The sequence below is a fragment of the Pagrus pagrus genome (genome assembly GCF_965226575.1).
Source record: "Pagrus pagrus genome assembly, chromosome: 18".
Classification (NCBI taxonomy): Eukaryota; Metazoa; Chordata; class Actinopteri; order Spariformes; family Sparidae; genus Pagrus; species Pagrus pagrus.
Window position 1 is genome coordinate 86,675 of NC_140202.1, and position 25,949 is coordinate 112,623.

General features: G+C 41.2%; 1 protein-coding gene across 1 annotated transcript; it reads right to left on the reverse strand.

Moving 5' to 3' along the window:
- Positions 1 to 1,902: 1,902 nt before the first annotated feature.
- On the reverse strand, positions 1,903 to 25,647 carry gpr68 (G protein-coupled receptor 68; the record flags this gene model as incomplete). The annotated part of the gene is made up of 7 exons (XM_084380651.1): positions 25,494 to 25,647; positions 15,725 to 15,976; positions 11,799 to 11,948; positions 8,558 to 8,691; positions 8,235 to 8,457; positions 2,428 to 2,608; positions 1,903 to 2,339 (listed from the first exon to the last, which is right to left on the reverse strand). Exons 2-7 carry the CDS (start codon positions 15,821 to 15,823, stop codon positions 1,903 to 1,905), a joined length of 1,224 nt encoding a protein of 407 aa, XP_084236777.1. The 5' UTR covers positions 15,824 to 15,976; positions 25,494 to 25,647.
- Between the last annotated feature and the right edge of the window lie 302 nt (positions 25,648 to 25,949).

The following is a 25,949-nucleotide window of genomic DNA, read 5'->3' on the forward strand; positions in this document are numbered from 1 at the left end:
GCGGCGCTCCACTGGATCTCATTTCATCTGAATGACGCCAAATGACACCAAAGTTATCTGGGTGAGTAAAGCATCGTATTTTATGCTAGAAATAAGGTCCAGGTTGTAAAAAAACGGTAGTTATCCTTTAAATGACCAAATAATTGGGGACTTTTTTTATGAAGAAATTATAGGAAATTAAATGTGTTTCTAACTGAATGAGTGCAGCCAATTTCAATTTCCAACACACCTTCAAGCAGGTAGCCCAGCTGTGGAGGAAATGCAAATACCTGCCCCGCAGAGTCAAACCAAGCAGAGCCAGGTCAGGAGACATAATGGAAAACTAAATTAATTTTAGTATTCAACCAACTAAACCTTGATTCCAAAAAAGTTGGCACACTGAAACAATAAAAAAACAGAATGAGATAATTTTGTAATATTTTTTCCTATACTCCTTCCTATACTATTTCATGTTTTACCTCATCAACTTCATTGATTTTTGTAAATATCTGGTTAAATTGAATTAGATGCCAGCAGCACGTTTCAAACAAGTTGAGACAAGTTTTTAGGAATCAGGGCTGTAATTTTGCACATTGTGTTCATGCAGTGATCAAAATAATTCACAAACATACACACAGAATGGGCCCTTACAGTTGTGGTATCAGCAACACTTGAAGTAAAGATTTTATTCGGCTTGTTCTGATACTGAATGATCTTTTCTGTTACTTTTCACAACCTTGCCAACCTAATAGGGTCCAATCTGAGTCAATGAATACCGTCAATAACTCATTTTTAATATTCTCCAGATACTGGTGACTACTGAAAATAAAACATTTAATTTCTTTGGGTATTCTTTACCACTTCATGATACATTTGTTCTGAATGGCAGTAGCAACATGTTTAAAACCGTCAGGACCTCATCTGTCCATGTTTGTCCTCTGTCACACCTCAGTGTCACACTGTTTAGAGCAGGAGTGGAGCCTATCAAGCATTTTGATAGCCTCAAGTTCAAATAACAATGAAACAAGGCATACTCCTTTTGATACATTACAGGGAATCAATAAAAAAATAAAAATAGCTGTCATTGTCAAAGTTACACTTTTTGTCAAATTTAGAAGAAAAGGGGTAAAAGAAAGTGGTGAAGCAGGAGAAGTGTGCAAAACTCTGCAAATAAGTTTAAACCCTTAAGTTTGTGCAGAGACATTTTACTGCTCATTTGAAGATTAATTCTCTGTTGAAGGATTGTATTTTGTGGACATTTTATTTTTGGTTTTTGAAAGATTTGTCAAGTGGACTCATTCCCTCTCGGTTGTGTGCAGCCAGCAAGGTACATTTATTTCTGTTAAGTTGTATCGTGCATATGTGTTTACATTCTGTATGTACAAATTAAGTCTTAATTTTGCACACTGTGTTTTTAAACAGTTTGACATTGACTTATGGTGGCTGATGGTGGTTTATGAGGAAGGAGGAGAATAAAGTCATCTGTAATTGAAGAACTGTGGTCCCGTGTATTTCCTGGAGGGAGTGATATTGAGTACTCATTATGAACAAGTAATGTTATGGGAATAGTTGCCTATTTTTGCAAAAAATACTGCACCTACAGATCTAAGAGTCTCGGAGTTAGGCACACTGGATTTTTCTATTTTTATTTTCTATTTTCAGAACTCAGTGTAAACACTTTAGAGAGAGGGGAAATGTTTTCAATCCGATGCCATTGGATGATAATGATGTAAACAAAGCTGGGTTGGCAGCCAGCTTTCATTAGGCCCATGCCTACACTGAGCCTCACAGTCACGTTTGCCTTGTGTGTTTTCCACTCACTCTTAGCTTTTATTGTGCTTAGTCTGGGAGTCTTGTCCTCTATCCCACTACTCTGAGGCTACTGCTAATTACTCCTTTAAGCTGCTGTTATTGTCAGTCTCCTCAGTCCTCGCTGCCATGCTCTTTCATGGCTATCATACAGCTGAGCTTTTCATCACTGTCCAAGCATTTGTCAGACTGTCTTGTATTTTGTACAGTTAAAGGTATGATCGTTTTATCATCAGTTTGTGTGATTAAATTGGAGTTTTTCCTAAAAGTGTCTGTTTTTATGTAGTTGCGTGTGAATGTGTGTGTGAGCAGCGTTACAGTTTGATGGCCATTTTTCTTATCGGTGGCGACCTCATGGGAATCGGTGGTTGGGTTGCTCGGGCTGGCATTGCCACGGCGACAGCAACAGCACAGTATTCTGGCAACAGGCTTGAAAACGGCTCTGTACAGTCCATGGCGGGCACTTTCGCTTACAAAGCAGTAGAGAGCTGGGTCAGCCACACAGTTCAGGCTAGTCAGCAACAATGACAGGTGGTAGTAGTTAAATATTTCTGGAAAACAAGAATAGAGGCATCATGGTTAAGACAATTAATTTTTTAGCCTGAGTTAGTGGATTCATTTGTAGAAAAGAAAGTGTACCTGCAATAAAGTTGCATTCCCGCTCCAGCAGGGTGCGTGCTAACAGGAAGATGTGGTAGGGGGAGAAGCAGACGAGGAAGATGAGGACAGTGCTGCTTACTAACTGCTTGATCCTTGCCTTTTGATCTGGCTGTGTCCCAGTGCTCCGACCCACGGCACGAAGAACGCACATGTAACTGATCTGGACAGAAATAACATGCATCAGTACCAATTTCAACATAAGTAACTTCCCCTTCTTCCTCTCTGAAAAACTGCATTTTCTTTTTTTAATTACCTTTTTTTTACACAATGTAACTGACAAAGGAATTCAATAGGATGTTTAATTTATTCATCACACAACGCTGAAATTTTTTCAGTTTTTCGGATTTGAACTGTATGCAGGTAATAATTTTGTTAAAAGTTTGTTGACTTTTGTTTGGAAATTATATAATTCTGTACATCTCCTATTCTATCTTCAGTTCTATCACTTTTCCCAAGATTACCATGTTAAGGAAGAAGTTGTACAGTAAAGCAAGATGTAACAGTTGGGTCAAATGATTGCTGATGAGCTGCTGATGTGGCCACCACCATTGGCAATTAAATTACTCATTTCCATGATTTCCCTAAACTCTACGAGTCCATTGCTTTAAAGACATCTGACCTAGAGGTTAGAGTGAGAACACAAGCAGGAAAAAACAAACATGCCTTCCAGTGAGGTGTTGCATGTAAAACTGTAAGACTTTTTCTTTGCACGCTAATGGCTTATTTCTTTGGTTTAGTTTAGTTTAGTTTAGTTTAATTTAGTTTAGTTTATTTCGGTCATTTTCCAACTTATAAAAATGCAAATACACTGGTAGAGAAACAATAAATTAACTTAATGCTTTCTAGCTTCAGAAAAACAAACAAAACAGGACCGAAAAGGTGTAGGCTTAAGCCTTAGCTTATTACACCTACCCTTTTAGCATGAATAAAATTTTGTCAGCTGCCTTTAAATTATACAGAGCAATAAAAGAAAATAACATCAACTAAGAATATAGACTTTTTTATAAACGAAAACTACTTTAAGGTACACTCCGGTGTTCATACTTCTGTTTTATATTCGTTAATCATCTTGTGTATGAATACTTTCTCATAAATAAGTTTGAGCACTTCTTTTTAGATAGAGAATCCATCCAATCAATCACTCTCAATCAATCCACCTGACAGGTGTGGCATATCAAGATGCTGATTAAACAGCATGATTAGTGCACAGATGTGCCTTGAGCTGGTCAAGATAAAAAGTCCAGTTTCATCACACAACACAATGCTATGGATTGTCTGAGACCAGCCACACAGACAGCTAATGCCAATAGTGGCCTTTAATTGCGACCAAAATGAGGTACACCTGTGCAATTATCATGCTGTTTAATCAGCATCTTGATATGTCACACCAGCCAGGTGTGGTCACTAACACTGATATTAACAAATATGGGCTCAAATTTCTAGAGAAATAAACCTTTAAGTGCACAGAAAAAGTCTTAGATCTTTACTTCAACTCGTGAAAAATGGAAAAAAACATAAATTTACTAGAAGCATGATTTATTAAAAGTCAACAGCTGTTATTCATTTTCAGGGCTGATGATAGATTCCATCCATTACCAAAAAAGAGCTTGCTGAGTTTTATTTTTTACAGCCCAGGTATCAGTGCTTGGGAACATGAAGCATGAATAGAGGCCTAAAACCAAAACTGTTGCTGAACGTAGCTGCACACCCACACAGGTTATTCAGTGATTCTGGCTGATGAGACCTCAGGTTAAAGGTATGCCTGGTGTTACATGATGTCACAAAACTCTATGAGCCAATTAAAATCGAAACAGAATTAGTTGCCCTACAGGTAGGGCTGTGCAATTAATCGAATTTTAATCGTGATTTCGATTTTTGGGTCAAACGATCTCCAAACTAATATAATCGAATTGAAACGATTTATTTGTCATTTTTCGTTGTACAGTAAGCCGAGAGATTTTCTGAAAGAGACGCGCATGCGCAATTCAGTCCCTCCCCCAAAGCATTCACCGCGGCCTGCTGACTGGCACTCACTCAAGTTACGTTTTTCTCTAAATTACATTATTACATAATCGCCATCAGTCAACAGGATGCTGTCTGACTCTGTCACTCGTGGGGAGGGAGGCTGTTTTCTGGGGGAAAGTTCACTAAGTCTCGGTCGGGAGGGCTGAATCACCGCGACAAACACTTGGTGAGTTAAAGTTTTTTGCCGGGAACAGACGCTGTTTTTCGGGCAGAAATGTGATGAAGAGTCGGTCGGACAGACACTTCACGGTATTTTTTTTCCTCATATAAGTTGCCAAATTCACGACCAGTTAATACGTTACTGTTGTTTGGTCCTGTAACGTTGCTTTGTGGAACATTTCTCTATTTTGTTGAGTGATGGACCTGTTCAGTTATCAGACAGTGAACACCATCAGATCGACACACCCTCGCTCCGCGCCGCCGGCTTATCCGTTCACACTGGTTCGGTTTGCCAATACTGCGCGTCAGACATCGATCTCAGACACACTATATGTAGCCTACTATATGTATAATGCGACTCCTTATCCGTCAAATTCGGACAGGCACAAGAAAATAACAGCTGCCATTGGATACTTTTTAGCTAAAGACATGCACCCTATCGTCTGTCTTATTTGATTTTCTAAGTATATTTATTTTTGTTTTATAGAAATTTAATAGAATAGCCTACATTATCTTCGATTTGAACATTTCATGTATTTTTTTTAGAGAAATGCTGAATAAATGCATCATGTTTCCAAACTTAAGAAAAAAAACGTTTAAATAATCGTGATTTCAATATTGACCAAAATAATCATGATTATGATTTTTTCCATAATCGAGCAGCCCTACCTACAGGACCAGGGGCGAGACAACAGAACAGAGAGGGAGACGCCAATCAAGTACCGTTTGTACACTTCTACACAGACCTGATATGACATCTAATGAGGCAACATAAGTGAAAACACCTTGTAGCAGGGGCGTCGCCAGACATTTTTTACTGGGGCACGTGCCGGGGGGGGGGCTGTGCCCCTGTAAAGCTGCAGGCCTAGCAATAGCAACGGCCCTGCCTTGTAGCAGCTTCTCACTTCCTAAAGCAGCTGAGAGGCTGAAACTGGGAGGATTAACCTTTCCATTACGTGCCATCCAATGATTAATGTCCACTGGTTAACCCTAACCCTGGTTGTTCCGTTTGAAAGGTTTTATTGTATTCTTCAAGAATGAAACACTGGTAAAAACTTAAGCTTAAACGTGCGGTAAACGAAAATGTGCGCTCCCAGGTCACCCCCTCTCTCCAACCCCGAAATCCAGGTGACAGGTGAAATTAAATAGGTTAATCAAGGGGTCCCCTCCCACATCACGTCACCACACCAAAATAAGTGTGAATAAACAAAAAAAAATCGAACACAAATATATGGTTCCTACATTCCGGCCCCTAATTATTATGAAATTAGAATTACTTAATTTATGATATAGGAGACATTCCAAAACATCCAAAAGTAAATTACACTAAGTTAGTGTATGATTATAGTTAATTTTCTCCTTTTGGGCCTTAAGTGGCCAGTCAGCCTAATTAAATTCCATTCTTTGTTACATCCGATAAAAAAGAAAAAGGTCAAAGTCCATTGGTCAAAGTTTGATTGTTGAAGAGTCAGTTGTGGCTCTCATGGCTCTTCTGCCTTTGGTGACGACCTGTCCAGACAGCTGGTCTTGGGTTTTAATGCATACCAGCGGTACTAGTCCTCTTCTGTCCGGGATCATTAGAATTATTCCCTTTTTTTTCCTTTTCTTTCTTCTTCCTTTTTTCTTTTTTTCTCTTTCTTCTCTTCTGGCTTTCTTTTCCTCCTCTTCTTCTTTGGTGTTTCAACACCATTACCGTTGCCATTCATGTCTGATGCCTCATCTGTGTGGCCGTTGACTTGGTCCGCTGCCAGCTTGTCTTTTTTCCTTTGCTGCTGCTTCTTCAGCTTCTTGCCCTCCTTGATCTTGATCTTCAGGGTTTTACAGTTGCCATCTCCTCCTAAAGGTCCATTCACAGTCCATCCAGTTTTGACTGCATAGGATCCATCATCACCACTTTTGGTTACTTGCAAGGGCTCCAATGCCTTAGGCACATTCAATCCAATTAGCAGCTCAATCCCAGCATCAATTTCAGGTAAGTGTACATGTCTCAGGTGAGGCCATCTTTGAAGATCTTTTTGTTGCGGAATGTTACCTCTGTACTGGCATAATCTTCTGTGTATAGGTGTTAGGTGGTTCACAGTAAAATCGCTGTCCAATCAAGCCATCTCCAAGTCTGAAACGATGTAGCTGTCCACCATCTTCTCCTGGCCCATGGTTTGCAATAAAATGCATGTTTTCCTTCCATAGAGATTGAGCTTATTCATCAGACCCACTGTACAAAATGATGCTGTGCTCCCCTGATCCAGGAATGCACAAGTTTGCACTGTCTTGCATCCCTTCTTGGATCTGACTTTAACCGGTACCACGGAGAGTTTGCAATTTTGTTCACCGGCCCCAGTGAGACCACTGGTTTGAACAGAGACGGTGGCTCTGCTCAGAGCCACCTCCAATTGCTTGCTTGCTTAATCTTCATGCATCTCTCTCCTCCTTTGGTAGATATGGAGAATGCTAGGATGTTTAAGGTTGCATACATTACACATGAGATGCTTCCTGCATTCTCTGTTGAGGTGCCCAATGCACAAACAGCCAAAACACACACCACCTTTTCTCTGGAATTACTTGCTTTTCAATAAAGCTGACGATATCTGCAAATGTAGCCCTGCAATTGTTCCTTTCCTGTAATTCACAGGCTACGGTTCTCCATCTGTCCCTTAGATTGTATGGCAGTTTCTTTATGACTGATACCATATTGGCAGGCATGTCCAACTCATCCATGTACTGGTCCGTCACCAATTGACAAGCGGCAGCAACAAACAAACTGTGTCCAAACAAACCAATACACAGCCGAAATCAAAACAAAATTAGCATACCGCATTGAAAGCTGGGTGCGTTTCTGCCGGGCGGATCACTTTTCCCTCCTCCAGTTCATTCCTTCGGCCACGGGGTTGCCGTGCCCAACAAAGGCTGTCCAAATGGGCTGATCAATCCCCGCTGTTGTCCTTTTTCCTTGTCGGTGATTTTCGTTCACTTATTGTCCCAAATTTTCGTTTACTTAATGTAGCGGCTTCTTGCTTCCTAGAGCTGCTGAGAGGCTGAAACTGGGAGGATTAACCTTTCCATTACGCACCGTCCAATGATTGATGTCCACTCATGGTTGTTCCGTTTGAAGGATTTTATTGTATTCCTCAAGAACGAAACATTGGTAAAAACTTAAGCTTAAACTTGCGGTAAACGAAAATGTGCGCTCCCAGGTCACCCCCTCTCTCCAACCCCGAAATCAAGGTGACAGGTGAAATTAAATAGGTTAATCAAGGGGTCCCCTCCCACATCACGTCACTACACTAAAATAAGACACAAAAATCAAATCTAACGCAAATATATGGCTCCTACACACCTGTGTGGGTAAAGTGTGAGTGGATACGATGATTAAGACGAACAACAAAGAACAGAACTCAATTCAAATCTTATCAAATTTTTGCTAGCAGCAACAGCATTTTTAATACAGAGATTTCAGACACAGATTATTGGAGGCATAAAAAACATTAGTTAAAATGAATAAAAATCAACTCAAATATGTTAAAAAAATTAATTAAAATGTCACTGTATCAAAATATTTTCAATAAAATGTGTTCAATAATAGATTTCTTTAACAGTTATCGCACCGATAGAATGGCCAGTGGGAACATGAAGCCAATAGTGAAGCGATAGTAGTTGATTGGATACTCCCACGGCTTCATAGGGTAGTGCTCGAAGCATACTGATTGGTTCTTCCAGTCTTGGCTCAGTTCTTTGTGGCGGAAGAAAACTACGCCCACAGCGATCTCTTTCAGCCAGATGATGCCACTAACGAGCCACGCTGCACTCATAGAGCGGAGAGAGTTGAACCTGGAGACAAAATGAGAGAGATCAATAAAAATTAGTAAAACTGCATAAGTAGGCAAAGTGGTGAAAAGCTGAAGGTACCTGTATGCCGAATCAAAATTACCTTAAAGGATGGACCACGGCCAGGTAGCGATCCAGACTGATACAGCACAGGAAACCAATGCTAATGTAGATGTTCTCATAGAGCAGGAAGCCACACAACTGACACAACCATTCTCTGTGACGCCAGTCATCATCCTGAAACAACAACGCACATGAAACTAGACTCTAGATAGATGTAAAAAAACATTAGGTAAGTGACATGTGGATAAAAGCAGAAGAAACAGGATTATTATGTAGTCAAATGCAAAATAAAAACAATGACAGAACATTTTACAATGAAAAAAACCCACAGTGCCTACAGTAAGAAAAACGTTTTTCAATCAGATAATCATTAGGCTTATGAGTCACATAAAAGACAAAAAAAAGTGCTGCTCGTAGAAACTGATAACAAAAGTGCATATACAATATGTATAACCTGACTATAATGTAATGTAAAACGTGTTAACGACAACAACACTTTTATTTATACTTTTTGTCTATAATGTAACAACATCTTACATTTTGTGATTGTTTTTACATTAAGATATCAGTGGCTCTTAATAAAAAATGTGACATAAAAAGCAATAATAAGAATAGAATATAGCCGCAAGCGGCAATCCGCGGGTTCTAACCTTTTTCGTCCCAAACCAGCCACCCTGAAGAGGCTTTATTTGTAGAGTACTATCAGGAGGACATGTACAAGAAATTTCAAGTCAATAGCACTCATAGGTTCGTGGGGAGAGCCTTTTGAAGCTTACACTCTTATGTTATAGCGCCCCCATTAGGCCGATTGGCATCAAATGTTTTAAGCAGCATTTGGACATCATTTACACTAGACCTACCAAGTTTCATGTCTGTAGGTCCTTCTGGCTCACCATAAATGATTAAAAAGCAAACAATGGCGGTTAATGAGGATCAGGCCACGCCCACTTTCACCTATCAACATGGCGGTCAAGATATTAGTTAATAGTCACCCCTAGAGCATGCATCCCAAATTTGGTGAAATTCCGTCCAATGGTCTTTGAGATATGCATGTGTGGCATTTATGGCGCCCCCTATAGGTTGAGCTGAAAATCCTTTGGTAGGCAGATTCCCAGTCCCGTTGTGGACCTGCCCACCAAGTTTTGTGATGATAGGTCAAAGGGTGTAAGAGTTATGGCCAATCATTTCTAAGCTCCGCCCATTGCGAACATTAATTGGTCCGTGGCGGTCATGTTTTTTGACCAATCTGGCTCATTTATAATAGAAACTTGTCTTGTCATCCCCCGAGGCTGTATACCAGATTTGGTGTTGATAGGGTCAATTTTGCAAAAGTTTTATTCACTTTACTGTTTTTCACATTATGCAAATTAGCAAAACATCTGTAATATCGGCTTTCATGGTGCAAAAGGCTTTTTTGTAGAGGACTATCAGCAGGGCGTGTAGAAAAAATTTCAAGTCAATAGCCCTCATGGCCTGATGGGGAGAGCCTTTTGAAGTTTACACTGTGTTATAGCGCCCCCATTAGGCTGATTGGGATCAAATGTTTTGAGCAGCATTTGGACATCATTTATACTCAACGTACCAAGTTTCATGTCTCTAGGTCCTCCAAACTCGCCATAAATGATTAAAATGCTAACACTGACGATAAATGACAAACAGGCCACGCCCACTTTCACCTATCAACATGGCAGTCAAGACATTAGTTAATAGTCACTCCTAGAGCATGCATACCTAATTTGGTTAAATTCCGTCCAATGGTCTTTTAGGTACGCATGTGTGGCATTTATAGCGCCCCCTATAGGTTGAGCTCAAAATGCTTTGGTAGGCAGATTCCCAGTCCCGTTGTGGACCTGCCCACCAAGTTTTGTGATGATAGGTCAAAGGGTGTAAGAGTTATGGCCAATCATTTGTAAGCTCCGCCCATTGTGAACATTAATTGGTCCGTGGCGGCCATGTTTTTTGACCAATCTGGCTCATTTATAATAGAAACTTGTCTTGTCATCCCCCGAGGCTGTATACCAAATTTGGTGTTGATAGGGTCAATTTTGCAAAAGTTTTATTCACTTTACTGTTTTTCACATTATGCAAATTAGCAAAAAATCTAGTTAGGCGGACCTTTATGGTTCTAGAGGCTTTTTTGTAGAGCACATTGAGCTGGACATGTGTGTCAAATTTCAAGTCAATCGGACTTACGGTGTGAGGGGCGTGGCCTTCTGAAAAACGCATTTTCAAGCCTTTATTACAGCGCCACCATCTGGCCGACTGGGCTCATATTTTAATAAAAGTTGATGCACATCATTTCCAATCATTGGGCCAAGTTTCAAGTTTCTGGGCCATTCCAGCTCACGGGAATTTGAGCTCAAGCGGCAGAAAACAAATAATAATAATAATAATAATAATAATAATAATAAACCGGTACAATCTTAGAAGGGTTCTACCCCTTCGGGGTTAGAACCCTAATAATAATAAACCGGTACAATCTTAGATGGGTTCTACCCCTTCGGGGTTAGAACCCTAATAATAATAAACCGGTACAATCTTAGAAGGGTTCTACCCCTTCGGGGTTAGAACCCTAACTACATGAACTTCAAGCTTTGTTGAATTGGAACCAGAATTCAAGTTGTATTATTAAATTATCTGTTGTTACTACATTTTCATTAAAGATTGATGCCAAAATCATAACATAAACACACAAATTCTATTAAGTTACTAAAGCTTTAAGTGCAACATTGTGATCAAATTATATGCAGGTGTACGTATATCCATTATCGATTTTTTATAATATTTTGTATTATTTTATTCAAAATTATAACATTGTTAAGCATTTGCATTGTCATTTCTGCACTACTTCTTTAAAACGACAGATGATAGGTGAAGAGGTAGGTGGAGTTATGATTGAAGTGAGGTGAATTGAGTTTAAACTTTCTATCATTTTATCATTCTAAAGACTGAATCTTCTACATCCAGATCAAGCTATTGAAGTTGAAGCACAAGAGGAGTATTATAAATCAGAGAACCATCCTTGGAGCATGAACAAACCTTTTGAAAAATGCTAGATTTAAACATGCTTAAATAAAGCAGGAAACTGCAATTATAAAGAACTGTATTCTGACATAATTATGTTTTTTCTGTATTTTAACAATGCAAATAATTCTTAATTTATTAATCTAAAGACAGACACTTGAGAAAAAAATTCTCTCAAAATGAGAGAATCCCTAAAAGGAACGAAGGGATTCAGCAAATCACATTATAGAATAAATGATTGATGGGTTTTAGTTTACCTGAAAGATGTACTGTAGCCACAGTGGTAATGATGCCAGATATAACAGGTCAGACACAGTGAGGTTCATTAAATAAACACCCAGCTCATTCTTCTGCTTCAGCTGCACAGCAGCGTGGTACAAAGAGTACAAGTTGGAGGGTACGCCAATCTGGAATCAAGATCATTCACTGTGATTATTTTGATTCTCTGACACCACACTGCCTTCCTCTTTATGACTTGATTAGTTAAGCACGATTGACTTCTGCTCAGACGAACCTGGACAAGATCATCCAATGCCTACATTTAAAGTTTCAGGCATCTACAACATCTGGACATGGCAACTTTGGTATGGTTATGGTGAAGAAAATAAAACATAGTTAAGGTCCAGTTTGAGTAAAGGGGAAGTTCATGGTTTGGGCAAATAAAATATGGCAGTATTGGGTTAGGCCACAAAAACACTTAATTGAGGTTAGGGAATGATTGTGGTTACGCATACTAAAATAGTATCGTTATTAGTAAATGTTAATCACATGTCTCTGACAGAACACAAGCTCTTGTCTTCTGCATGAAAAGTAGGACTCATGCCTATCTGCCTCCCAGACCTCCACACCTCACAACTTAAAGGAAACACTACTTGCCTTTACTTTGGGCTTTGCTGTCACAACCCCCTCTACTCATCCATCAACCTTCTCTCCTCAGCACCTTCTCAGTCATATAGTATTCCATGTTTAATGGAAAATTGCTACAGAGCGAGAGTCTAGTGTGACGTTAATGTTAGTTCGCTCATATGCAGGGTTGCCAGGGGTCCGTTTCACAAAGCAGGTTCAACAAACTCTGAGTCTAACCTTGAACTCTGAGTTGATCTACTCTGAGATAGGAAACTCTGAGTTTTCGGTTCCAGAACAGCTGATTTGAGTTAGTTTGATCAACTCGGAGTAGTTTCACCTGGAGTTAAGCGCGTGCGCCACAAGTCTAAAAAGACAGCGTCAATGGAGCCCCGATTCGACGAGTCACCATGGCAACGGGGAAGAGGAGGGCTACGTTTTTTTTTTATTAATGCGCTCATACGGTGATTTTGAGCACGTTTTTAGAAGGAAGTGTAAGCAGCTTAAGATGAAACATAAAAACATTGTTCAAACAGGTGAGACCTCGGCATAATCTCACGGGGTACCTCATTTTGATCATGTTTTACATTGTAAAGTAAATATTAAGTGGCTGTTTGACTGTACAGTTGTTTTATCCCCAACATAATGCTGTTTTCACACACATAATTGTCTTCTCATCTATATCATGTTCTGTTAAAGAATTAAGCCTATTTAAACTAACACAGACTTCTACTCAGCCAACAGAAAGAAAGCAGATGCCCGTAAAACGGGTGGTGGCCCAGCACCGCCACCTCTAACAGAGGCAGAGGAGCTGGCCCTAAGCCTGGAGGGAGCTCATCCTCTGAGCTCACCCCCCAAGACACAAGTGCTTTCATAAAATGTAATATGCCTAGAACTATCTAGCCTATATATTTTAAGCCTATTCATAAAAATATTTATTTCCCTTTCATGACTTTTTTTTACTTTTGTAAAGTGCTCTGCATCTCCGACGTTGTATAAAAAACTCCCATTTGCAAAAAAGCGCAGCGCAACACACAATATCTGCTGGGATGTGAGAGCATGACTTCGGTTGGTAATGTTGGAAATGTAAGGACGGATTAGGTTGTGTATGTAAATGGTGGACTGTGACGTGAAACGGACCGCTCAAAAAGATAATTGTCTGGAAATGCAAGAACATCTATGCTCGGTCTGATAATCATCTCCCGACGAATATTTAACTCTCTGCGCAGTAATGCTGCACCTTCATCCACGGGATCATTATCAAAAGGACACGCCATGGTAGTGAAAATAGTCGCCACCTAATATAACTTCTAATGTCGCCTACTGACTGATTTTTGCAATGATTTTCTCAAAAAACAGACGGCAGAACTATATTACGCCAAAACTCGACTGCTGACTGAATGAATGAGGAAATCAAATACCGTGTGTGGCTGAAAGAGGGCGGAGACAGAGAGAAACTCGAGGTTTGTTGAGAAAAACCTGGTCCCGACCAGGTTAGGTTCATAGAGCATGTTACCATGGTAACTGACCGAGAGCTTAAGTTACCTCTCTCTGTGAAACAGGCTGGAGTTACCCCTCTTTCTCTGGTTTGAGTTACCTCCCTTTGTGAAACGGAAAACTCAGCGTTTCCCTCATTTCAGGGTTAACAGACTCAGAGTTTTCACTAAACCTGCTTTGTGAAACGGACCCCAGGTCTGTATGACAAACATGACACATGAACTAACCTCATGTTTTGTCTTTTTGCTTTCTCTTCACTTGCCCCGCTTCCTCCCTGATTAGATGACATTAATGTGATGAACTGGATTATTATTATTAGTAGTAGTATGTGTATGTGTGTGTGTTTGTGTGTGTTCATGTGTGCGTGTGTGCGTGTGTGGTGTGTGTGTGTTTTAGGGCTGTAACGATTCATCGAGTTACTCGAGTTACTCGATTACAAAAATTGGTCGAGGCAAAAACTCTGCCTCGAAGCGTCGTTAAATTCCTATGACGCGCAGGGATCTTGAATGTTCCACACGGACCGTTGTTAATACTGCGTAAAGTGCCGTACACGGACACGGAGAGCCCTCTCCGTCGCCGGAGAGCCTGACGGAGAGCCTCTCCGTACTCTCCGGGCGCGGAGTGTCCGTCACTCCGTCGAGGGGAAACGGAGACTGCAAGGGCTGTGATTGGTCCTCTAAACTCACGTCCTCACGCTGGTTCTCCAGCAGCCCGGGGGGGTTGCATTGCGTATCCGCCACCACGACGGAGAACTGCGAAGGCTCGAGATGACATGCCAGAGCAGAATCAGTTTGTGCGCGTTTAAAAAACGTAGATATGATATCTGCTTTACAGACAGTTGAGACCGACGTGACATGTTCTCTCTCTCTGTCTGTCTGTAAGTGTGTGTGCACGTGTGTTTGTTTACGTCGGTCCGGAGCTCCTCCCTTCGTAAACGAACACGGTCCGGACCGGTTCTATAGGAAAAGTGACCTTAAATGACTTCTGTTGTGATTTGGTGCTATGTATAACATAAAATTATATATAACACAGCATGCGTGCACACACATAGGTTGCTAGGTTACCATAGCAAATAGGCCTATCCCAGAGATGATATATTATTTGTTAGTAGGTGGTTAGAAGGTGCAATCCCTTTTTGTAATGTTGTATAAGACAACACTAAGGCAAAATTGCCGTTACTATTTAAGTTTGTATTGATTCATAGTGTTACATGTTATACATGTTTTACAGTAAGTTGAAACTGTATTGTTATTTAAGGAGGAGTTGGAGTTGGAGGTGTAAGAAATACCTCTGTTTTTTAAAGAAATAAAAGCCAAATGGTTGATCATTTTACAGCCACATCATTTTCGTCATGCATTATTTGTTTTGGTTGTTTAAAAATGCAAAATATATATATATACGATTAATCGATTAATCGATCGATAAAGTGCTAGATTAATCGATTCCAAAAAGAATCGATAGCTACAGCCCTAGTGTGTTTGTGTGTTCTGACTTATACCACATTTGCATGAAAACTAGGTCTACCTAACCCGCGGACAAACAAGTCAACCTGTGGCAGAATTGACCTTCTTGCTCTGAAGTAACAATCTGCAAAATGCATTATGAACTAAAAACTAACAAAAAAAAGCAGTACCACAAACATGACCCCCATGATGCAACATAAGACAGTGATAGACAGTGTTCTATGAGGATCTGTGCTGAAACGTATTATCAAGGAGGAACTAGGCTTTCTAGAGATTGAGATATGACAGTTTAGTGTGTCAAACTGACCTCAATTTGGAAACAAATCTCATTCCATTAGCTCTGCAACTTTATAAAATATTCGACATGTACACATACTTACCAATAGTACGAGAATGTACACAGAGGAGAAGAGGTACTGGTGGATTTCATGGCTGATGGTGCAGTTAATCACATCCTCCTCAGACATGGTGAACGCCATCACACCCCACTTGCATTCACGCTACTTCGTCTTTAGCATGCACACACGAATGTTTTCAGTAACAACACACAAATCACAAACAGATCTTCATGTTGGTTGCAGCTCTCTGAAATTGTTTAGTGCTTGTCTTCTTGGTTGGTTGGTCCAGTTTAACTGTGAAACACAAAAGAATTTTGCACGTTAGAGATAAACAGCCTACTGTACATCAGATTTAGTTACCGTGATGCTTTGACTTGATGGATATGATGCCAGTGTTAATATGTGACTGACAAAATGCAGCCCAATCAAATCAACCTGCCTAATCATCATAAAAGTAGCCACATTTTTGAAATTTTATTTATATATCTACCGTAAAAGGTTTTGTGTGATTTTGAGATGGATATAATCTGACGTCAATCACTTTTGCTTCCTGTTTACACCACAAATACTTCCTGTTGAGTGATTCCATTTTGTCAAAATTTTACTGATGGTGCTCCTGTCTGATTAAAATCTAGCACTGCCTGTCATTATGGAGTTATTTTATTTGCATGCATTAGCATGTTCAAGAGCAGTGATTTATATTCATGCTGTCCCTTAGTGGACACACAGATGATAACACATTCTTGGTCAAGACATGGTAACAGTTGAAGTTTCAACAATACTATTATATCAATAGTACTTGATCAGAGGCACAAGGTAGGACTGCACAATATATAGTTTCAGTATCGACATCGATCGCAATGTGCACATATGCAATAGTCAAATTGCAGGATGTGCAATGTCAAGTAATGCGTAACGCGTAATGCTACAACTTTTTACTGCTTGATACAATAGGAAAAACTCACATATTTCTAATTTTTCCATGAATAATCTATAAGAGAAGTCTGAATTATATTAGATAATTTAGTCCGATAGGGTTCTTGGTCACACTAGAGTTTGTTGCACAGCAAACATTCATTAATCATTCTTGACCAATTTATTAACCACGTCATGGTGCTACTGTGGCAGTCCTGTCATTTTTCTGTTTTTCTGTCTTCTGTTCTCCCTACCTGCTTTCCCCCCCTCCTTTTCTCCCTCACCTGCACACTCTCCTGTGTGTGTCTGTGGGCATGGCAGCAGCAGCAGAGTGGCACACCTGTTCAAGATCATCTCATCACCCTCTGGCTTTATCTACCTGGTCTCTCCACCACTTCGGCACTAGATTATTACATCCCATACGGTGACTGTAGTGCTGCGATTTAGTGTTTAATATACACTCAAAGTATTTTTTCTATATTTTCACCTTTGCACTAATGCCCTTGCTCTTTGGCTGCAGAAATCCCCAACGCCGTTCTGCACTACTTCCAGTTTGCTCTTCTGTGTTCCTCCTTGCTGGCTCCAGCCAACCCAGCCTGCCTGCCTGCCTGGTCTTCTCCTCCCCATTACCCTCCAGAAATCAGTTTGTGAAATAAAATCCTTTATCCACTGACTTCCTGTCTCTGATATCTGCATTTGGGTCCTAAGAAAAACCCCCACCGTAACAGAATAATCTAGCCAGAATGGACCCAGCAGACATCAGCACACAGTTTATGGACATTTGGGACAATTTATGAATTTGAATGGGAGAATGGACGTGGTGCTAATGCTACAGGCCGTAGCAGTTTTTGACAGGAAACTGATTTTTAGGCCATGGTTTAAGGAGGCTCCGGGTGCCGCGGAACTGGTATCAGAGGTGGAGAAGCTAAGACTGGCTTTACTTGAAAACCTGTGTATCAGTGACTCTCAGCCTGTTAGCCATCCGTCAGCTCCGGTGTCTGCTAGCCGCCAACCACTGCCCGGGGCCTCGTCTTCGCTACTTCCCAGCGCTCCAGCCCAAGGCCATGCCTCAGTCCAAGCCCATGCCTCAGTCAAAGCTCATGCCTCAGCCCAAGCTCATGCCTCAGCCTCAACCCCAGATAAGCCCCTAGTGTTCCCATTCTTGGGAACCTGCCTGGCGTACAAGGTACCACCCCCTAAGAAAGTGACATTCCTGGCCACATCCTGGCTCCCTGAGGTCTGGCTCCCTGAGGTCTGGCTCCCTGTTCAGCTGTTCCTCACCACTGCCCGGGGCTTCGTCTTTACTGCTGTCCAGCGCCCCAGCCCCAGTGTCGGCAGCCCAGCCGATGCCTGCTGGGTTCGCTCCGTCGATAGCATGGCTAACACCCCGGCGGACACTTGTTCCTGCTCCCTCATCGGCAGCCTGGTTGACATCTGCCAGTGGCTCCCAGTCGGCGGCCCGGTCGACATCTGCCAGTGGCTCCCAGTCAGCGGCCTGGTCGGTGGCTGTTCCTGCTCCCCGGTCGGCGTCGGCGCCTGTTTCTGCTCCTGCGTCGGCGGCCCTGCCGGCCCTGCCTGTTTCTCCATCGGCATCTCGGCTGACCATCCCCAGACTGTCTCCGTCTCGGCCAACACCCACTGGTGTTTCCCCGCCTCCCGCTCATTTTCCAGCCCAGAGGGTTCCAGCCCTCGCTGCCAGCCTCCAGAGGGTCTCCGCTTCCGCCGTCGCCCTGCAGAGGGTTTCAGCTTCACCGCCGGCCTCCTGATCAGCCAATGTCCCTCACCCCGACCTCCTGGTTTTCCCCCGGACTGATTTTTTGTGTTTTCTATATTTTCACCTTTGCCCTAATGACCTTGCTGTTTGGCTGCAGAAATCCCCAGGGCCGTTCTGTACTACTTCCAGTTTGCTCTCCTGTGTTCCTCCATGCCGGCCTGCCTGCCTCCCAACCTGCCTGGTCTTCTCCTCCCCATTACCCTCCAGTTTGTGAAATAAAATCCTTTATTCACTGACTTCGATATCTGCATTTGAGTCCTAAGGAAAAACCCCCACGGTAACAAAACAGTGTGCGAAATACTGGGTTACTCATGGGTTAATCGACCCCTCATGGGTTAATCGACCCCCCCCCGATTAACCCATGAGACCCCCTGAAAGCCTCAAAAGCAACATTTGAAGGGGGTTTCACATTTTGTCAAAAAAATAAAAAATAAAATATTTTATTGTCACTAATGGTCACTAAAATGTGTTTAGGCTCACCATGTCCAGTATTCAGAATTCAAAACATGTATTCACAAATATGTTGTATTTGTTGCCAAGCAGAGCAGCCAGCCCTGCGCATGTATGCAAATTAGCCATGTGAGCCAAACAGAAGAAAGACATAATGTTAGGAAGTCATACTAAACATGGCTAGCAAGCTAAAGCTAAACCAGAGTGTATCAGTCACACACTTTGGGTTCACATCCAAAAAGGTGACACTGAGATGAAGAGGCACCGAAAGAAGATGCTGGTGCAGCTAGCACAGTGGGCCCACCCGCTACCAGAACAGAGGGTCATCTCCAGTGTGCCAAATACCCGTCAATATTCGTGGGGGTCCCCATCTCCCGATTGTTGCGCAATACCAAAATAAATGTTCTCAATATGCAGTAGGCCTATAACATTACAATATTTCATGGATGCAAGCCAAGACAATCAGTCTATAGCCTACATGACAACCAGGGGCGCCGCCAGGGATTTTGGGACCCATGAAAAGAAATCTAATTGGGCCCTTGTATAGGCCGGCGAAAAAAATTGATGCTGTTTTATGTAAAACTATGCATTTTAATGATATTTTTGACTATCATTCCCATATTTGTGAAAAGAACAACATGACAGTTACTTGGTTACTGCTCACTGTCTCCCTTGTAGTCCCACATGCAGGTCTAATTTATCTCAACAACTGTTGACTCACAAGTGGTGGAGTTGGATTTGGGGTGAAAAAATTAGGGCCCGACCGATTTATCGGCGAGCTGATTAAATCGGCCGATTATAGCCCGTTTGAGACTAATCGGTAATCGGCCAAAACTCGCCGATTGTCGCCGATATATTTTCAGAAATAAAATGCAGGGAATAAGACTTGGTTTTACTTTGAAAATGTTCCCCCATTTGAAAAGATCCCCCGACATTGGGCTATTTATCCTATAGAGGGCGCACCGACCTCATGACAAACTCCATCCACTATCCACTAACCACCTCATAACACAGCAGAGTGACTGATCTGGAGCAGGCAGCGGCAGGGACGAACGGAGGAGAGTGGTCTGCCTCAACGGTAAATAAACAAGTTTGTGAAATAAACAATAAGTCAACAAGTTTCAATTCAACCCACTTCACGATGTTCCGTGCTGTGTTGGTCTCGATCACGCCAAGTTAACGTTTAAGCACAATGTAATATGCAAGCTAAAGTTAGAATTAGCCATCTACTATTAGCCTTGCTACACATATTAGCCGTGCTAATAAAAAAGGGGGGGGGGCGAGTAGTTGAAAACGCTTTTCTGGTCCGAGTTTGATTCATGATAAATCCGTGGTATATTACTGAGATGATCAGTCGGTCTTCCTGCCGGCGTGAAGAGCAGTAGGTAATGGTGCCTTGTTGTAGGCCTAATGTTGCATGGTTGTCATGTTAATATGCTGCTTGACTCAGCAATAAAAAGGATTTGAAATTATTTTTCTGCCTTTAATTCTTTGTAGAAGTGTCTGAAAGGCTCAAAAGCAGCCATTTGTTAAAAAAAAAAAACAAGTAAATATGTAGATATATTACTTAAATTAATAAAACTTTATAAAAAAAAATTTTTTAAATCGGCCGATTAATCAGTTATCGGATTTTTTTCCCCCCTAATAATCGGTATCAGCATCGGCCCCAAAAAATCTATATCGGTCGGGCCCTAGAAAAAATACATATATGGGGCTATATGGTCGTTGTGATTTAATCCTCTGATTTCCAGAAAATATAATAATTTCTCTGATTGTATTCAGAGTTGTATTGAGTCACACAGTCTGCATGTGCATGTCTATCTCCCTGGCTGTCTCTGAAACTGAGGGTCATGTAGTTCATGATGTTAAGCTTTGCTAGGTAATATTGATAGATAATGTTACATGACATTGTTGCTATGATGCTGATTAATTCATGTTATGCAAAAATACACGCTCCAAGCTATCCTGGTTGACTGCCTCCAAAGCAACATACCAATATAAGTTTAAACCAGTCTTAAAGGGGAACTACCGTTTTTCACAACCTGGACCTTATTTCTAGCATAAAATACGATGATTTATTCACCCAGATAACTTTGGTGTCATTTGGCGTCGTTCGGACGAAATTAGATCCAGTGGAGCGCCGCGTATATCCATATAATGCGAGTGATCCGGGCACCGAAGCGCAGCCTCTATGAGCATTATCTGCCGCGAAACAAGTTCACTTCACCAATATTTTGTTATGATACGCTAGTGCTATTCCCCTCTGAGTCCGGGCTTGTCTGTTATCAACATCCGGGGTCTGTAGGTTAACCTACTACCTCTGACCTGGAAGATGTCATCTCTGAGCTGCGCGCGCACCTGCGACAGCCAGCTTGTTTACCTGTAGCTGCTACTGCTAGTTTGACCCTGAATCTGACTAGAATGTACCAGTAAAAGTAACACACTGAACAAACAAGGTAACATGATTTTTTTTTATAAAATTGTCTTGTTTGAATAGGCCAGAAATTAAACTGCAGCCTAATGGTAGGTCTATAGACCTTCACGGCAGCCATTTTGACATGAGATAGTAGGACAAATACAGGTGTTACCAATGATACTAATTAAGTTTCCATTCCATTCAGGCCAAACAGAGTCAGGGTGCTGCTATTGTGCATGTTGGCTCATTAGAAAAGCTCTGCTACACTAAATGGAACAGAACCTTAATTAGTATCATTGGTAACACCTGTATTTGTCCTACTATCTCAAGTCAAAATGGCTGCCGTAAAAAAGGTCTATTTTCTAACATTATTTAACCATCCAAATGTGAAAAACAGAACGACGTGTTTATTTTAATTATACTCTGCCTCATTGATCACCATGATCTTAAAGTTGGAATTATTCTCCACCTCAGTTCTTGGCTTTCTTGGCCTACTTTTAACCCTCTGAAAATGATGGTGGATCATCTGGCATTACCATTATTGTATTCTGAAGGCAGTCACACCAGGTGCTGGACGACCGCCTTTGGACATCGAGCTTTTTGGTGTGTCGTCCAGCACCATTCAGAGGAGACTGGCTGATGGAGGCCTAAGGTAAGCAAACTTGGAAAACAACTACACATAGATAGGCTACTACTTATAAAATTCACGATAAACGTAAAAGCGAATGAGCAGCATGTAGTAGTCCTTAGTAGTCCTTAACTGGCCGTCGTAAAAATCACTTCGTTGCGAGTTTAAGGCCGCTGTAGGTATTGGTCTTGAGGATTTATAAAAGTTGTAGGTAGACGAAAGTGAGCTACACTTTGTCTCTGTCTCAACAACACACTCTCGCTGTGTAAATGTTTAATGTTATCATAAGAAAATATAAATAGCTCACTTTCGTCTACCTACAACTTTTATAAATCCTCACGACCAATACCTACAGCGGCCTTAAACTCGCCACGAAGTGATTTTTACGCCAGCCAGTTAAGGACTACTAAGGACTACTACATGCTGCTCATTCGCTTTTACGTTTATCGTGAATTTTATAAGTAGTAGCCTATCTATGTGTAGTTGTTTTCCAAGTTTGCTTACCTTAGGCCTCCATCAGCCAGTCTCCTCTGAATGGTGCTGGACGACACACCAAAAAGCTCCGCAATTCTTCGGGCTGACAGTCCAGACAATGCAAAGGTTGTCAGCATTCCGCTTGGGATGTCCAAAGGCGGTCGTCCAGCACCTGGTGTGACTGCCTGCCCCTGGGCATCTCCAACATGAACACGGTGCTCCATGTTGTGCAAAATGTTCATAATATCCCCATCCACCTCTATATCATGAAGAGCACTTATCCTCCCAAGAATCTATGCGAAGTCAGCAACATTAGCTAAAATATTATCTGCTGATACTATGTTTTGTTCTATGCTGTCACTCAAGGAGAGCATAGCACCCCGGAGCTCATCTATGTCCTCCATGTCCTCCAACGTGAGCACTGGTTCCCGGTCTCCAAATCTGACAGTTGTTTTATTCTGAAAGGGTAGGGGAGACTGGGGTAAGATGAGCCATTTTTCATATCTAGGATCGCTACATCAAGGCAATCATAGTTTTGTCGCTAAATAATATATCTGCATATATTTCAGGATGTTGTGCATCCCTTCAAACAAACAGAATGAGTGTAAACATAACTGTTTCGATAATATAGCATGTCCAAAAAAAAGTGGTCTCGTGGCACAACTTACTCCGTGTATGGGGTAAGTTGAGCATAGGAGCGGGGTTAGTTGAGCCTTTCTACTAACATATCATGGCAGTAATAACATGGCAGTAATTCTGGGAGAGAACCTTGCATATTTAGATAGATCTATGTTCAATATCTCTTAGGCTACCTACCTGCTTGTTCTTCTCTTGACCAGCTGTCTGGCATAGGGATATTTTTTTGCTTTGCAAACTGGTAGGCAAGTTCTCTGCATATGAGGGTAGTAAGCCCATGAAACTGGTCTGCGAGATTCTTAATATGTTTGGCAAGTCCAGATTCCATGCCATCTGAGAGAATCCTTTTAGCCTCCGCTACTCCATCATAGCCTGTCTTTTTCAAAGGTACATTTTGTTTTTTGTCAATGTACCTCTTCAGTGTCATTCTGTCTATTTTGGCATCCTTTGCTGCTGCTCGAATAGACTTCCCTTCTCTCACTTCACTGGTGGCTCTTTCAAGAACATCAGTAGTGGCTCCCCTGCTTGTTTTGCGCTTATATACACGAGGCATGATGTCCACTCTGTAATCATACAAATGCTGAATCTTGATTTAATATTTAAGACATATAGGCTACAGCCAAAATACACTTATTAAGTGGCTCAACTTACCCCTGGCCAAATGGCTCAACTTACCCCAGAACTACCATTTTGACTTCATTAGTCCCCACAGCTAAAATGGTGCACTTTTATGTTAGGTTTATGACCTCATGTTGTAGCTCATAGATACCACAATTGATGTATAAAACAAATTTAAAATCATCTATTTTGGTCTTAACACAATTCTCATGAAACTTATGATAGACTAAATTCACTTTCAAGAGTGAAAAATGTTTTTTTGGAAATAAATGTCTAACCACTTTACCGATGTGGTTCTTACCTTCACAGACTCCATGAAATGATGCCTTCCTCCTAAATATTTGGTCACATGATCAATGTTTTTTACCCTTTCCTAGCAACAAGGGGTGGCTCAACTTACCCTTTGGCTCATCCTACCCCAGTCTCCCCTACAGATAACCCCGCCCCCTCATTTGAATATTGCAGCATGAAATAAAAGAGCAGTGAAATAAATGTGACGTTATGAAATAAATTCCCCAGAAATAAATAAATGTGACGTTATAAAATAAATTCCCCGGAAATAAATAAATGTGACGTTATGAAATAAAAGTCCCCATAAATAAATAAATATGACGTTAGGAAATAAAAGTATCAGGAAATAAATAAATGAGGCGTTAGGAAATAAAAGTCTCCTGAAAAAATAAAAAAATTGTTTTAAAAATAAAAAGAGAAATAAATCTATGTATTTATATTTAATTTATGTCTATTCATCAACCTATTTATTTAATTTGGGACTCATTTCATGGCATTATTTATTTATTTATTTATTTCATTATGACTAAAACGGCTTTCCATAATGAGCGTCATAGAAATCTTGAAATTGAAATGAATCCGCTGATGCCAAACATGTCATGCTAGCTTACTGGGAAAGGAGCTAAATATCACTCCAAATTTGAACTGTTTTTACCGCGAGGTCCGCGACCTCAATGTGAAACGATTACTTGTAATAATAACTTTCAGTCACCACTTAATGAGGGATGAGAGGAGGATGAGGAACCTGCTGCTGCTGAAACTAAGCTAGATACAACAAGCCAAACATCACCACGGCGGGTGCTCTCTCTAAGACCACAACCAACCACAAGACCTACACAACCTGCGGTCTCTCCATTCGCCCACCTGCTTTGTTGTCCAACCAGCCTGTGCTAGCAGTAGCATCTAACGTTACCTCAGCACCTGCTGCTCTTCGGAGCACTCGGCCTCCACTTCACGTTGTTTTTCTGGGGAGTCACTGGGTGGAAGAGGACCCTCTGTTCTGGTAGCGGGTGAGCCCACTGTGCTAGCTGCACCAGCATCTTCTTTCGGTGCCTCTTCATCTCTGAGTGTCACCTTTTTGGATGTGAACCCAAAGTGTGTGACTGATACACTCTGGTTTAGCTTTAGCTTGCTAGCCATGTTTAGTATGACTTCTCAACATTACGTCTTTCTTCTGTTTGGCTCACATGGCTAATTTGCATACATGCGCAGGACCGGCTGTTCTGCTTGGCAACAAATACAACATATTTGTGAATACATGTTTTGAATTCTGAATACTGGACATGGTGAGCTTAAAACATTTTTAGTGACCATTAGTGACAATAAAATATTTTATAACTATATATTATTATAGTTACCGCGGGTCAGGTTGGGTCGGGTCAAGAAATGTTCACTTTATTGGCGGGGGGGGGTTATTAAGGATTAAATATGTTGAATACAGCCTACTTCTTAACAACACTGTTGGGTAAATCACCTGCGACCTGAGTCACAAATGCGCCAAGCAGCGGCCACAACGAACCAGAATCAAAAGAAGCGGGAAGATGGAAGAAGAAGTGAGGGAAAGATTAGGGTCGGGAGAATACAGAGTTAAAAGAAAAGAAGGCCAAACCTCATGTTTCTCATCTCATTCTGTGCTGTAGCCCAGTCACTTATTAACGTAGGTGCACGTTACGGACGTGTGGATGCCAGCAGTGTCCTCCCTCACAGGCAAACCGTCTGCGACAGAGCCAAAGCGACGGCCACAGAAAAAAAAGAAATCCTCGCTCCGGGCTTGTCTGTTATCAACATTCGGGGTCAAACTAGCAGTAGCAGCTACAGGTTTTTTTTGTTTGTTTTTTTCTCCAACTTTATTGACAAAATCATGTACAAACAACATGGCTTACATCAATTTTAACATTCCAAAAGGAGCAGGTGCACTGAGTAATGCAGAATAGAGATTTAACATGAGAAATAAATAAATGAAATATAATAAAATAAAATAAAATAAAATATTATAGCTAGGGCTTTTGTCGCAGATCATATTTTTCAAATAAACTGAAAAGTTTCATTGCATATTTATTTTTCA